This window comes from Pan troglodytes, chromosome 15 (assembly GCF_028858775.2).
Source record: "Pan troglodytes isolate AG18354 chromosome 15, NHGRI_mPanTro3-v2.0_pri, whole genome shotgun sequence".
Taxonomy (NCBI): Eukaryota; Metazoa; Chordata; class Mammalia; order Primates; family Hominidae; genus Pan; species Pan troglodytes.
In genome coordinates this window covers 51,053,534-51,067,878 of record NC_072413.2, presented here as the reverse complement: position 1 = coordinate 51,067,878, position 14,345 = coordinate 51,053,534, and the positions used below count along the sequence as shown (strand labels likewise).

At 35.8% G+C, this 14,345-nt stretch overlaps 1 protein-coding gene across 10 annotated transcripts in view; it reads left to right on the top strand.

Moving 5' to 3' along the window:
• The window catches only part of DDHD1 (DDHD domain containing 1), a 112,562-nt gene extending 101,880 nt beyond the window's left edge, over positions 1 to 10,682 (top strand). For 5 of the 10 annotated variants that reach the window (XM_009427825.5, XM_003314328.7, XM_009427822.5 and 2 more), the window contains 3 exons: positions 28 to 219; positions 2,736 to 2,819; positions 7,705 to 10,682. In XM_009427825.5, the coding sequence (XP_009426100.3) occupies positions 28 to 219; positions 2,736 to 2,819; positions 7,705 to 7,886 (458 nt within the window). In that variant the 3' untranslated portion in view covers positions 7,887 to 10,682. The remainder of the gene's footprint in view (positions 1 to 27; positions 220 to 2,735; positions 2,820 to 7,704) is intronic. The other 5 variants (XM_054666025.2, XM_001160076.8, XM_054666024.2 and 2 more) reach the window with 1 other exon arrangement.
• Positions 10,683 to 14,345: the final 3,663 nt, after the last annotated feature.

Here is a 14,345-nt window from a genome sequence, read left to right as displayed (position 1 = left end):
ATGACTACCCTGCTTTGTGAAATACAGGGGCTGCTAGCATTGGAAAGGGACTTGGAGGAATGTTGTTCTCAAGATTTGGACGTTCATCTACAACACAGTCATCTGAAACATCAAAAGACTCAATGGAAGATGAGAAGAAGCCAGTTGCCTCACCTTCTGCTACCACTGTAGGGACACAGACCCTTCCACATAGCAGTTCTGGCTTCCTCGATTCTGCATGTTAGTTCATACATTATTTCCTTAAGTTTATACTGTATCTTTTTAAAACTTGGGGAGGGCAGGGAGGTATAAAATATTAATACTAGCTAGTCAACTCTAAGATCTAAAGTGTGCCTTAACTTTGAAAGAAAAAAATGCTTTCCTTATGCTTATATTTTTAAGAATAATTTCCAGGAAAATGCAGTTTTACTTTCTGCATTGATGAATTAATAGAATATTAGTAATTAGGGCCTTGTGGCACAGGGTCTTAACCATCAAACATAAAACAAATCTCTTTAGGGTAAGTACCCCCTGAAGTTTATAAAGTAGATTTTTACTAATGTGATCTTCTCAGTCTCAAAAATCGTGTAATTATTGCTTTAGATCTATGCTGTATCTGGTCTTGAGACTTTAAAAACTGCTATACCAAAGTCATGCTACTTCTATTCAAAGCTTAGAAATTTTATTGGATCTGCTGAATGGCTTCCAATTCTATCCCAGCTACCTAGTGTAAAGCAGATATTGAAAAAATGAGTAAATAAATGGATAGTTATGTTGGACTTAGCATTATATGGATCTTTATTTAAGCTTTCTCCGGTGGACTTAGAAAGTTTGAAATGTTGAGTAGTTGTGAAACACTAATACACTTAGTATATATTTACTTCCAAGAGTCTGAACTTGAACATTATTTTTAGGTGTCTAGTAAAATAAAACTAAAACGTCAAGTCCTATTTTTTCATTGACACCTATAATGAAATATAAATTCTGAAACTAGCTACTCCTTTTCTGTAACTATAGCAGGGAGAAAACTTTTCTTTCTCTAGAAATTTTTAAACAGATTTTATTTGTTACTTAGAGTATTGTGTTCTTACTGTGTCTGCTACTCTAAATTGTAAAATGATGGCATTCATTGCCATCCATCCTTAGAAAGTTCAGGTGTGACACTCCTAGAGGCTGAATAATTCTTCCACAGTCAACTCCACTCCAGGATGAATTATTAATAGGGTTGAACATTCCTACTTGGGCCAACAGCATTTTTAATTTAATTATATCTGTGCCAGACTCTGGACACTGAAAATTTTATAATTGCAAGTCTGGAAAATTCTTTTTTAGACTTTGATATTTGCATTAAATATATTTTACCTTTCCTATAAGAGTTCTCATACTATTTCTGACTTGTTTCCTTTTCTACTTAATATCAAAAATGTGATTGTGAAAATACAAAATTCTGTTGTGATGTGCAGATGTCAAGAAAACTCTAACTGCTGAAGAAAATTAATTTCAAAGAATTTTGTAAGGTAGCAGGTAAAAAGTCATGGTTCTCTGTAATGTCATTAATGCACAACAGTAGTGCTAGTAAACATTAGAGTGAGGGAGGGAGCAAGAAGAGCAGGGTAGGGTTTAACCCCCTAGAAAAAGGGTAATGAAAACGTATGTATAGAATCTACAGGCTCTGAGGGAATAAAACTTTTTTAGGTTTTTTTTTTTCTGTTTAACATAGTAATTTCAAAATAATAGAGAAACCCCCAGTTTTTTCTTCCAGAACAGCAGTTAGTAGAGGTGCATAGCTGTATTGCATCTTTTTATTTTGAGAGCTTAACAAAATACATACTATGTCATTCTTACACATAAATTCTTTGATAGTCCAAATGGTAAAATAGTCAACAAGACTCAATATGAGGTAATTATGAGTCTTACACATATTCACATATTACACATATTTATATATTATACGTATTACACATATTCACCTCTAGATATAGATATAACTATTAAAATTGGACTATTATAATAAGATTCTGCCTTTTAAATCCTATTCCCAAGATTTGCTTTACTAATTATTTGGCTTGCTTCAATAACGTAATCTGTGTAATCATCATAATTTCTCGTCGTAAGTGCTGTCTTGGCTATATCGTGCAAATCATAAAACTTTTCTTCATTAAATCTTCTTTCTGAAATTTGGTCATTGTGATTAGGTGATTCTGGCTTCCCTCCTTTCTTCCTTCTACTTACATTAATTGCCTCAGTTCTTCTGGATAACCTTTATTCTGAAGCTACCGACTTTGATTCACTTGCTATTTGAGGGTAAAATGGGGCACAGGCTTAGAATTCATGATCTGTCTGTTTCTTTATGTGAAGAATGAGTGTTGTCAATTGAAACCTATTTTATTTTCATCCAGTTGAAGCATCTTACCTAGCTATTCTTCTTTTGAAAAGTCTAGACTTCTTTTCTAACATGTAATGCAAAGATCTGTTTCTTTTAGCATTGTTTTGCATCTAGGTTAGGAACTAAATTCGCTATGAATTTGGGGACTATCTGGGTGTTAACAGATTATGAGATTATATTTCAAGTTAGTTATGCTTACATTTTCCATGAAAGAGCTCCTTACAAAAATTAAGATGTGTACTACTTTATGTATGCTAGATTTAGTCAGCTTATTTGGGAGTATTGTTCTAACTTTTGGCCACTACATCATTGAAGGCCATTTTTAATCATCAGCCAACCCTTTACAGCATCTTGTGTTTTTTTTTCACAGATTTCAGACTTCAAGAATCGTTCTTTAATCTCCCACAACTTCTTTTTCCGGAAAATGTAATGCAGAATAAAGATAATGCCCTCGGTATGGTATATGTCAGGAATAGCATTCAGAATACTATAAAAATGATCTACTTAGAGTTCTTCTGCTTATTGAAAAATTGGATCAGTTCTTCTATGAGATCCCAGCTTCAGTGTTACCATTACGGACTATTTTATGTGTATTTTCATCCCATATTTTCTAGTCTTAAATGGTAGTGGTTCTGAAACCTGAAAATTGACTAGCCACTTAATGTGCTAAAGTATATTTGTGTATACTTCTACAAAGAAGGAACCTGAAGAAAAGCATAAGGTCATTTTCTTTCTTCTTTATTGTCCTAAAGGCTCCAAAGAGGTTTGCTATTTCTTTTCATTTAATACATTTAGATATAAAAGGGTTTCTAATAGTACAAAGAATGTCATCATTCTTGGTTATTTCAGGTATCAGTAAATTTACCACTTAGGGTTGTAGGTATATCATAGCTGATTGCTTTCAACACAAATATTTAATGTAGTTTAGGGGAGTACATTCACTTTTAAAAACAGTATTCTTGGATGTAAGAGATATTTTTAATCTCTTAATTTTCAGTATATTCTAAATGTATCACTATGGATTAACTTTAGCAGTTTAAAATTATTTTTATGACTAACTTCTGATTCTTTTTCCACAGCTTCTCTTTTAAAAAAAAAAAAAAAATGCTGGATTTTGTCTTTGACAAAACACGTTACAGGGCTTTGTGGGATATTTTTTCTTTTAATGTTTTAACCAAATCTCATTTTACAGTTTCTTTATTTGATCACCAATTTTCATAAATTTTTTCAAGTAAAAAAAAAAATACTCTTACATTACTTCAGTTTGCGTTGATCTAACTCAGTGAATTCCCCTTAAGAAATTACCTTACATAAGTGCTCTCTCTGGTCTCTGCCCAAGCCAGCCTGTTTCATAAATAAATAATTTTATTTATGTTTTTTGCATTTTTGGTTGGAGAAAGGAAAATTAATTCATTCATATTTGTCCTGCAACCAAGTAGCCCATATATCCAGTATCTCAAAACCATCCTACCTAGCTACCTAAGTAGTTAAACCTGTAATCATAACTACACAAAATGATTCAGATGGTAATATCTATATGGCTTCTTTTTGCGCTTCCTGTTTTCATTCACTCAACAATTATTTACTTCACTGTTTACCTTGAGCCAAGAGACCATGGCAGTCACTAGAAAAGATAAGATGAAACAAATTTCAATACTGCCTATAAAGATGCTAGTGTGAAAATTGTGTGTTTTCTAAAGAGCATAAACTCTAGTAGGGAAGGTAGATAACTGCATAAGTAATTATAATATATGGTAGAATGTGACGAACCACAAAACATAGGTACAATAAAGGACTCTCTCAGTTCTAAGGAATGAAAGATTGCTTTCACCTGGAGAAAGGTCTCAATCATTCATACAAAGAAATGAATGGCTAGATTTGTTTGACCCTATGAAAATCATTCATACAAAGAAATGAATAGCTAGATTTGTTGGACCCTTCACAATTTGGTTTGACAAAATTTTCTAGGCAAATTCAGAACTACTCCCTTTTAATCGTTCCTGGTTTTTCTCAAGAAAACTAACTTGTATTTCTCTTCATACCCCATGCTTCCCACCTCTGCAGTTTTGCTCATGCTGTTTCTTCTCCCTGCAATGTCTTTTCATCTCTACATGTCCAAATCCTCCTCCTTCCAGAGAGCCTCTTATGATTTCTCCAGGTGAAAGCCATCTTTCATTCCTTAGAACTGAGAGGGTCCTTTACTGTACCTCTGTTTTGTGGTTCATCACATTCTACCATATATTATAATTACTTATTATATGTCTGTTGACAAGCCTTGTGCACAAAAGAATTCTCTGATGAAAGCACACTACTGATGACACTTGACCTTCACACTATGGAGATTCCTTGATTGTCAAGCACTTCCACATGGAATGTAGCAGATACTCTACTTTGGGGAAGAGGGAAAGAAATATGCCTATGTATGTGACACCCCAGAAAGAAAATAATCCGTGTTTTAAAACAGTGTAAGCAAAGAGTTGATGATTGTTTAAAAACACAGTTTCTTTTCTCATTTTTACTTCTCTTCAACTGTTCAGAAACCTGATTCTTCTTTTTTATGGGTAGAGAAATTCTGTCACTTGGGCATTCCAGAGAGAAAAAGAAGTGATGATTTATGTTCTTTTTTTTTTTTTTTTGACCTAGCTCAGTTAGAGAAACCAGGGAAAAACTACCAACCTGTATGACAACACCCATTCTTGAGATGGTAATAATGAGAAAGTAGGTCCTAGGCTAATCCACGTAGATTTGAGCCTACTTTGGCCAAGAGCTGATCTCACAGCACATACAGAATGGTGCTACTATGTAGACCCTCACTCCCTTGGGAAATCTGTGATCTACCTAAAAGAGAGAAAAAAGATGGAACATAGGCCCACCTAGTTTCATCCATCCACCTACATAACCAACATAGATGTGAGGTCCACTGCACTGATAGCCAGACTGCCTGGGGTAAACCTTTTCAGGGAGGATGAGAAACTGAAACAGGTTCATCAAGTACAAGCTAGCTTCCTAATACCCACTTTGATGGAGACAATCTGTAGATAAATATGGAAGGATAGAGGGAGTCAATCTGGTTAGTGACACTGAGTAAAGTCCCTTTAAGTGATAAAATGATAAGGGCACATAATATAGGACAAGAATGAAATTTAACATTTGAGTGTCCACTCAATGAAAGGCAGTGTTGTAAGACAGTAATAGCATATTAAGAATAATTTCAGGAACATAAAATCAAAGTGGAGCCAAATAACACATGTTATAAACAGGAAATATCTTCCTTTCTTTGACTTAAAAAACAGAATTGTAACTAAAGAGTGTTGGACTAGGAAAACATTATGAAGTGGCATTTGAAAGTGAAGTCTTAAAAATTATAACTATGTGGTCTTCACCAATATTAACACATTTTCCAACTGTTTTTCATCTTCTTTTTCCTTTGTAATTCATCTTGACTCATCTTCATTGTGCTTGAGCATTCCAGTTTCTTGTTCTATTTTTGTCTTCCCGTCTACTGTGTCAGAATGTACTATAAATCTAATACAAATGTCCCATGGAATACAAAAGATTAAGACATTTACTAACTCACCAGTCCACATGGATTTCAGCTATTTCTGACTTGTTATTGATTAGCTTATTGTAATTTAAATTTTAAAAATGCAGTCCAGGCCGGGTGCGGTGGTGCACACTTGTAATCCCAGCACTTTGGGAGGCTGAGGTGGGTGGATCACCAGGTCAGGAGTTCAAGACCAGCCTGGCCAACATAGTGAAACCCCATCTGTACTAAAAATACAAAAAAATTAGCCGGGTGTGGTGGTGGACACCTGTAATCCCAGCTACTCGGGAGGCTGAGGCCAGAGAATCGCTTGAACCTGGGAGGCGGAGGTTGCAGTGAGCAAAGATCGTGCCACTGCACTCCAGCCTGGGTGACAGTGTGAGACTCCATCTCAAAAAAAAAAAAACCAGCCCAAAAAACTTAGTAAAAAGCCCATGTCAATGTATTTTACAAGTATTTTATAACCTAATTGGTATGTATACCACTTAAATGTAAACCTTCTCTGAAAATGTGTAGCTAGATTTATGAACATACCTTGTAAGAAGAGCATAGTTTAATAGAAAAATAACAACTGTATAAGCATTGTTAAATTACCAAATGGTATTGTTACAAAATACCTATTTAAAATAAGCATTAACTAAGCATTTATATGAAATATTTCCCTAGAGTATTATGATTTCCTATGTATGATTACCAAATTCCCAGTATAAAGCAAAACCCAACTTTTTCTCCAATCTCCTTCTTAATTTGTGCCAGTTTTACTCTTAAAATCCTTTTGGTGCTTGTTCAGGGGCAGACTTTACAGTGTCTGGTTGGTAGTGATTTGAGCATTTTTGTTTTGTTTGTAACATAGACCCTTCAGAACACTGTACCGCTCATTAACAGTTTAAAGGAGTTCCTAAAGATCAAAATGTCATATTCTTAAGTGTTTATCTCTAATAATTTATTAAATGGGCTCATTGGAATTATTTTAGAGCCTTGATTTGTTAAGGTGATTTTTCTCTAACAGGTAATTGCAAGGACTTTCTGTGGGTTTTAGAAAATACTTGATTGAATTCACTGAATTGTTTTTGGACAGCACTGTTATAAGCAAAGTCCTTCCTCCCAAGAATCACCACTGCTCCTCCCTGTTTAACTTTCCCAGCCACCCTGCATGTTCTTCTTTTGTTGAACAAACACTTAATGAGCGTTTGTATGTCCCAGGCACATGTTAGACCCTGCTGACTGGATGGAGACTAGGGTTTATGGGGGTTGCCTGTGAGACATTCAGCCTAGTAGAGAAGAAAACATTCTAGGATTGTACACAGATGGTTATCTTCTAACATATCCCTCACACAACTAGTGGATATATAGGGCCTCCCTAAGGAGGAGATTGAATGATGTCTTGCACTCCCACGGGCATTATTGCATGCAAGCCTGGCCCGTAAATCTTCAAGAGGGGTGTTTTCCTTATTTTATAGATTAGGCACAAGGATTAAATGGTAATGCCAAGTTTTGAAAGCAATTTTTTTAACTCTGAAAATATTCTGTGATATGCCAAGTGATTTTTTTTGTCTTCCTTTATTATTTTATATTAACTTTAGCATACAAAGGAAAGAACTTTACAAATAGAATCCTGTACTACTGAGGCTCTTTTGAGCGTTTTTCTCTTAAGATGATAATGGAAAGTCACTTCTTAAAAAAGTGACAGAATCACTTCTATTTAGCTAAATTTTTACTCTCAACTCCAGTAAGTCTATATAGAACATATTTTATTATAATCTGTATTCATTTGTTTAACTTCTTTTCTTTTTAGTGGAGTTGGATCACAGGATTGATTTTGAACTCAGAGAAGGCCTTGTGGAGAGCCGCTATTGGTCAGCTGTCACGTCGCATACTGCCTATTGGTCATCCTTGGATGTTGCCCTTTTTCTTTTAACCTTCATGTATAAACATGAGCACGATGATGATGCAAAACCCAATTTAGATCCAATCTGAACTCTTGAAGGACATGAATGGCCTAAAACTGATTTTTTTTTTTTTCCGTTAAAACGTGTGTGTCAAGATACGGAGATTTCAGGGTTCAAGTATATTTCAGTTTTCTTTAGGGCAACATATATTTGAATTTAAAAGCACTTTATTTAAAAAAAAAAAAGTTTTCAGTTCTGAAGAAGTCATTTACAGTTTGCATCATTTTAATTATGAGTCTGACAAAACCTTCTCCAGAGAATCAAGCAAGACCTGGATGTGAAGAAGGTTTGGGTAAACTGCATGTAAAGGCTACAAATCACAATCTGATTCCTCCCAAATATAAAGGCATATGGAACATAATGTATTAACCAAAGTATGTTATAAATTAAAAATGGTCAAGGTTCAGCATATTCTATATGAAGATCGCAAGGTGGTATCGTTTTAGATTTCTATGAAGGCTTTCATTTGTACATCCCTTTGAAAAAATATAACAGATTTAAAATGTTTTGAATTTAACTTGTTTAGAAAAACTAATGCTTAAAACAATATTTGAACTACTGTATTTATAATTTATTACCTCTAATTGCTTTATTTCAGTGTATGAGACATTACTGTTTTAATGTTTGCTTTGAACATTATTTAAGAACCAGATTTATTTTCTATAGTGATAAACCCTTTTTTCTCAGAACTCCATCTTTGTACTCTTCAGATGAATATATAGACACTGTGGCATACATTTTTTTTCATTAAAAACTTATGGCTTCATACAACACTAGTTCAATTTTTTAAATAAACTTTTTATTATGTTACATGTACTTCAGAGAAAGCTAAAGTTTCTCTAAACTTGACACGGAGTACTCCATAATGGGTACATTTCATTAGCTTTATTAGAAAACTAGTAAATGCTTTTGAATAGGTAGTATGACAGCTATTTTAAATGTATAAACATTTGTGTGCCAAACAACATATATGAAGGGATGTGATGCCACTAACTAGTGCACATTGTTTCTCAATGTGCCATTGAGACACAAGGCACAGTAAGTCAGGATTCTGAGGCATTGGAAGGGTTTTCTTCAGCTGTAATTGTTTCCACAGTGCTTTTCATCTGAGGGGCTCAAAGTTTAAGAGTGCATTCAATAACCCATGTACTAGCTTCTTGAGGTAAGTAAATAAATCTTGTTCTCATGTTACATGTTAATACACCAAGGCACCAAAACATTTAAAGTGCCGTCAATTAGATTACATCAGAAATCAGAAAAGCTTAGATTGAGCTAGTCACCGTGGTTCACGCCTGTAATCCCAACACTTTGGGAGGCCAAGATGGTAGGATCTCTTGAGCCCAGGATTTCAAGACCAGCTTGGGCAACATAGTGAGACCCCCTTCTCTGCAAAAACTGACAAAAATTAGCCACTTGTAGTGGTGTACACCTGTAGTCCCAGCTACTCAAGAGGCTGAGGTGGGAGGATCACCCGACAGAAGTTCGAAGCTGCAATGAGCTCTGATCACACCAATGCACTCCAGCCTGGGTGACAGAGCCAGACCCTGTCTCTAAAAAACAAAAAAGAAAAGCTTGGGTTGAAGCCAGGCCATATTCTTTTATATGCTGTTCAATGACTTGATTCACATGTGACCTTTTAGTAGTTTGCAAACAATAATAACAGAAGTTGCAATTCATAATTCAGAGAAATGACCATGAAGCCGGTGTTTCCCTGCTTGATTTCTATGTTCTTGGATTCTCACACAAAAGAGGAGTTACCTAGAGGGGATCAGTAGCCATCCCTGTTGCACACAACCCTCACTTCTGAGTGGTTTCCACTAGGTTCCACTTAAGGTGCTGTCTTTTCTTAACTTGCAAGGAATTGCTTAGCTTCCCAATAATCATTGTCAAACTGGGAGCAAAGTTGGTCAGCTGTATCTCTCACCTCCTCCTTTCTTCATAAGATAGTAGAATCTGTGGCTTACTTGTAGGTTTTACTTAGTGCTTCAGTACTGTTGGCTGTTTTGGCCTTTTGCTGAATTTGCACAACAACATAAAGCACTTCTTTTTAATGTTTAAAAAAAATTCCAAGGCTCCATGACCAAGTATGTGACTCACTAAGAAACCCTTGCTATAAAAGGCTTTTGATGAAATCTTAGCAAAGCTAAAGTATCTCTAACTTAGAGATTCCTATGAACTCAGGTCATTTTCATAGCCTGTTTATTTTGTAGGTCTAATTTAGTTCTCAGGAAAATTAAACTCATGCTATATGACTGTATCGTTAAAGGTACTTGAGCATATGTTGCTGTAGGTGGTATGACACTCAAATGCATAAGAACTTGAAGGGATTTATTCTTAACTACTAGAATATGAAGAGCCCTTTTTACCTGAGAAGAGTGAAATTATGTCAGACCTTTTAATTTGATATCACTGAGTAAAAGGTATGTTCCTATAGCCATAGGAATATGTCTGCTTCCTTTTTTTCATGTTGAGAAAACAGTCAAATTTAACCATTTGGAGTTTATTTGAATTCTTGGAAAGAGCAATATTCAAAACCTTTTCAAAAATAAGATGTTCTGGACTACTGGATGGATGTTTTGTTTTCAGTTCATTTTTCATCAGTAGAGATGGTGATTTCAGTTTTGTAGTATCCTTGTTTCTATGTCTGTGCATGTTAACATTGGATGTATTTGTATATACTTAATTAATATACAGACTGTGTGTCATTCTGGCTTGATTAGAAGCTAAGTCAGTTACTGAGTAACATTTTGCAACTTTATTCCAGCAAGTACTAAATCGGCCAAAAAAAGTTTTGTTTTTGATACCATTAAAATTTTATTCTCTATTTTGTGTACATGCTATGATGATTCTCCCAGGTACTGATTAGATCACTGAACTTTAGTTAGCTTCCCAAGAATTATTAACCGTTAGAATAAGACTTAGATTAAATCTTGCTTTATTTTTACTTTAAAATTAGTCTTGCTAAGGCCTTATGTTAGTTCATACTTTCTTTTCAACAGTAATCTTGTTTATAATCCAGTGTTTCTGTGTTTTAGGACATAATTTAAAAATATACTGGATTTTGGCCAGGTGTGGCAGCTCATGCCTGTAATCCCAGCACTTTGGGAGGCCAAGCAGGGAAGATTACTTGAGCCCAAGAGTTGAAAACCAACCTGGACAACATGGTGAAACCCAGTCTCTACAAAAAATGCAAAGATTAGCTGGGTGTGTTGGCAGACGCCTGTGGTCCCAGCTACTCACTGAGGTCGGTAGGACTGCGTGATTCCGGGAGGTCAAGGCTTCAGTGAGCCAAGATTGCACCACTGCACTCCACCTTGGGTGACAGAGCTGGACACTGTATCCAAAAAAAAAAAGTATGTATTTACACACACACACACACACACAGGATGTTCTAATAACTGCTCTTTTGTATGTGAAGCAAGCCTTAGGAATCTTACGTTTTACTTCTTTCTGTTAAACGGCATCTGTTATCTTTTGAAGTACTCACACTGAACATTCATGCTGAATACTCACGCTAAAGGCCTCAGACATGTAAACATTCATCCTTAGTCTCTTTTTTCTCTGTTTTCTCGTTGGGAGCTGAAGCATCCTAGTCTGCAGAAAATTTAACACACCATATTCCAGCTTTGCATCACCTAGACAGTAGACAAAAGGAAAAGAAATTGTCAGTACCGTATCACAGCTAGTGCCTCTGTTCATTCCAGTGATAGTACATGAGCCCCTTCCAGTGGAGTCAGATCAAGCCAAAAGATTTTCCTGTAAAGTCTGTAGTAGAAGACAAATTTCTTTTTGATCCATTAGATTGTATTTCTATCTTCTCAGCTAATTAATGAGTAAGGCATGTGGACAATCGAGAAAACTAATTTGAGTGTATGTATTAAAATTGCTCTTCTAAAAACACGTAAAATATTAAAGATCAAGGCAGAACAAAAAAGAACGTAGCAATCATATACTAGAAAAAGAAACTAAGTTTTGCTAAACTATGTTTGGGGTAGTTGACCTCTGTAGCTATTCTAAAGTTTTCTATCCCTTATCTGTATTCCGCTGTCATTCCTGTGCCTCAAGCCTCTGCCAGGAATCTGATGGTACTCTGGCTGAACTTAAAACATAAGAATCTCAAAGGTCTCATTTAGTAAATGTTAATGCTAAGTTGGTGACAGCCTGGGTTATATGCTTTCTCTTTCAGTCTTCAGTAGATGCTTGTGATAGTTTTCAAAGAACCGTAAAATTTCTGGGTCTGTACAGATTTTTAGAGATCATTTAATCCAACCCTGTTACAGTATCATGTCAGCATTTAAATAGCAGTAAAGGTCATGAAAAGTGAAGTGAAAGGCAGCAAACTCCATGAAAAGCTAAATACAGTGACAGCTGAGGGAAGTGGTAAAGTAAAAAAATATTAATGATGGAATTTTAAAGCTGGAAGGGGCATAGAGACCATTCTTTTCTCAATAATATTCTGCAAATATTAACAGGTGTCATGTCAGAAACTAAGTTTAGGAATTGACAAATTCAAAAATCTCCCTTACAGCAGGGCTTTGAGAGCCTTTGCTACACTAAATGCTCTGTGAATCTATCTGGTGCTGCGTGGGGGCCTCCAAATTTATTTAACCATATTTTTAAATTTGGCATTTACCTAGAGAAATGCTATCACATTTAATTCCTTCATTTTACAGTTTCACCTCCTCATGTGATTCCTTCATTTTGTAAGTGACCGATTCCACCCTATACAATCACATGGCCAATGAATGACAGTCAGAATTAGAACCTAGTCCCCTGATTCCCAACCATGTCTTATACCAGACTGTTTCCCCTAATCGATAGGAAACTACTCCTAAAGGGCAGAAACTGCCTCTCTTTGTTTTTGTCCCCCAACCTCCCCTCCACACACACACCTCTGTAATCTGATGCTTTAAGCTCAGATTAAAGCATCAGCAAGCTTTAATCTGACATATGGCCGTAGGCTTGAGTTAGCAGTTGGTCCCTTCTTTCTTCCAGACTCTCATAAGAGTACCCTATCAGGTCTGGACAGACTTCCGTTTATGCCTCAGATTCAAAATACCCAGGAAAAAGAAGAAGAAATACAAAACAACAAAAAGAAAATGAAGAAAAAAATAAGATGTCCAGGAAATATTTTGTTAGTTTTCTATTCTGGTGACAAATGCAAACTTAAAGAAACAAGTTGCACAGTGCTAACTAATGTTTAACATTCCTTTCCATAGTGTTTATGTGGGCCTTTTATCAATTCATGACAAATAGGTCACCTCCAAAACTGTTCCAACATAGGTTAACTCAGAAATTTAAAATTTAAGTATACCCTTTTTGGAGACTACGAGAAGAGTTTTTACTATTGTGTTTTGTTTTGTTTTTTGGTGTGTGTGTGTATGTATGTGCATTCCCCAAAAATAGTCCATTGGCAGATTGTTAGGGTGAACTTTTCCTCTGCCTTTGTGTTTGTATAAGGGCGGGTGCATGCTTAGTATTGTCTGCTACCTTATGGTTTTTCATTTATATGTAACATGGTACAACTTGCTTCCTCCCCACCCAACAGTTGTCAGGATATGTTGGGGAATATTCTTTAGGAAGATTACATCTGGTCTTCTGTTGGAGTAAGATGAAAAACAAGTATGTTAACACTTGACCTTTACTGCTTTCTCCTGGAAGACATTGAATATCTAGGAGCGTCACTCATACCTTCCCTTGACTGTACCCACACCCACTGCGGTCCCTGCTTGATCTCTCAAGCTTTTTGTTTCCCTTTGAGCTTCATGACAAAAAATTATAACCATTTTCTGGTTCTAAGGCTGCCATAATCCCAACTTTGCCAGTAAGAAGATGGAGAATTTTTGCTCACAGGGACATTTCTCAGAAGCAGCTGGCACCATAACTCTCCTGAGACCCTTGTTTCCTTTCTTTCAGCTCCTGTGACTTCTTATGTTCACTCTCTCTAACACTACTAAATGTTGTCAATGACTGCAATCACAACTCTTTGAAGGCAGGCTTTTTCTTTTCCTTTGTTACCTCTTATTTTCAATAGCCAAAGCAGGTTAGTTTTCTCAGAATCTTCAGTTTTACTGAAGCATGCATTATTTCTGTTTTCTCTCTGCAGTGATCAGTTTGGATGACAGAAACTTTAAACTTTTATTCTGGCATTGTCCAGTTCTGATTTTCTCAGCTGGAACTGGTGCATGCACATTTAATAATTTCAAAGAAGTGAGAGGTAAATGTTTTCTCCTGCATTATACTGTGTTTCTCTAGCTGAATTGATCCGTTTGTTATCTTGCTCACCCGAAACAAGTAGTTGTGCCCTACAGTGAGCAACCTCAGACTAGACTGTTCTAAGCATTCTGGAGAAAATAATCCTCATCATACAGTTTGTGGTAACTCTTCCAAAAAGTTTATGAAAATTGAAAGATCTCCCTATTCATCAGCTGTGGCTGCCACATTCCGTTCTACTAGGAAGGCTGGTGGCCACAACTCCCTCTAGAAC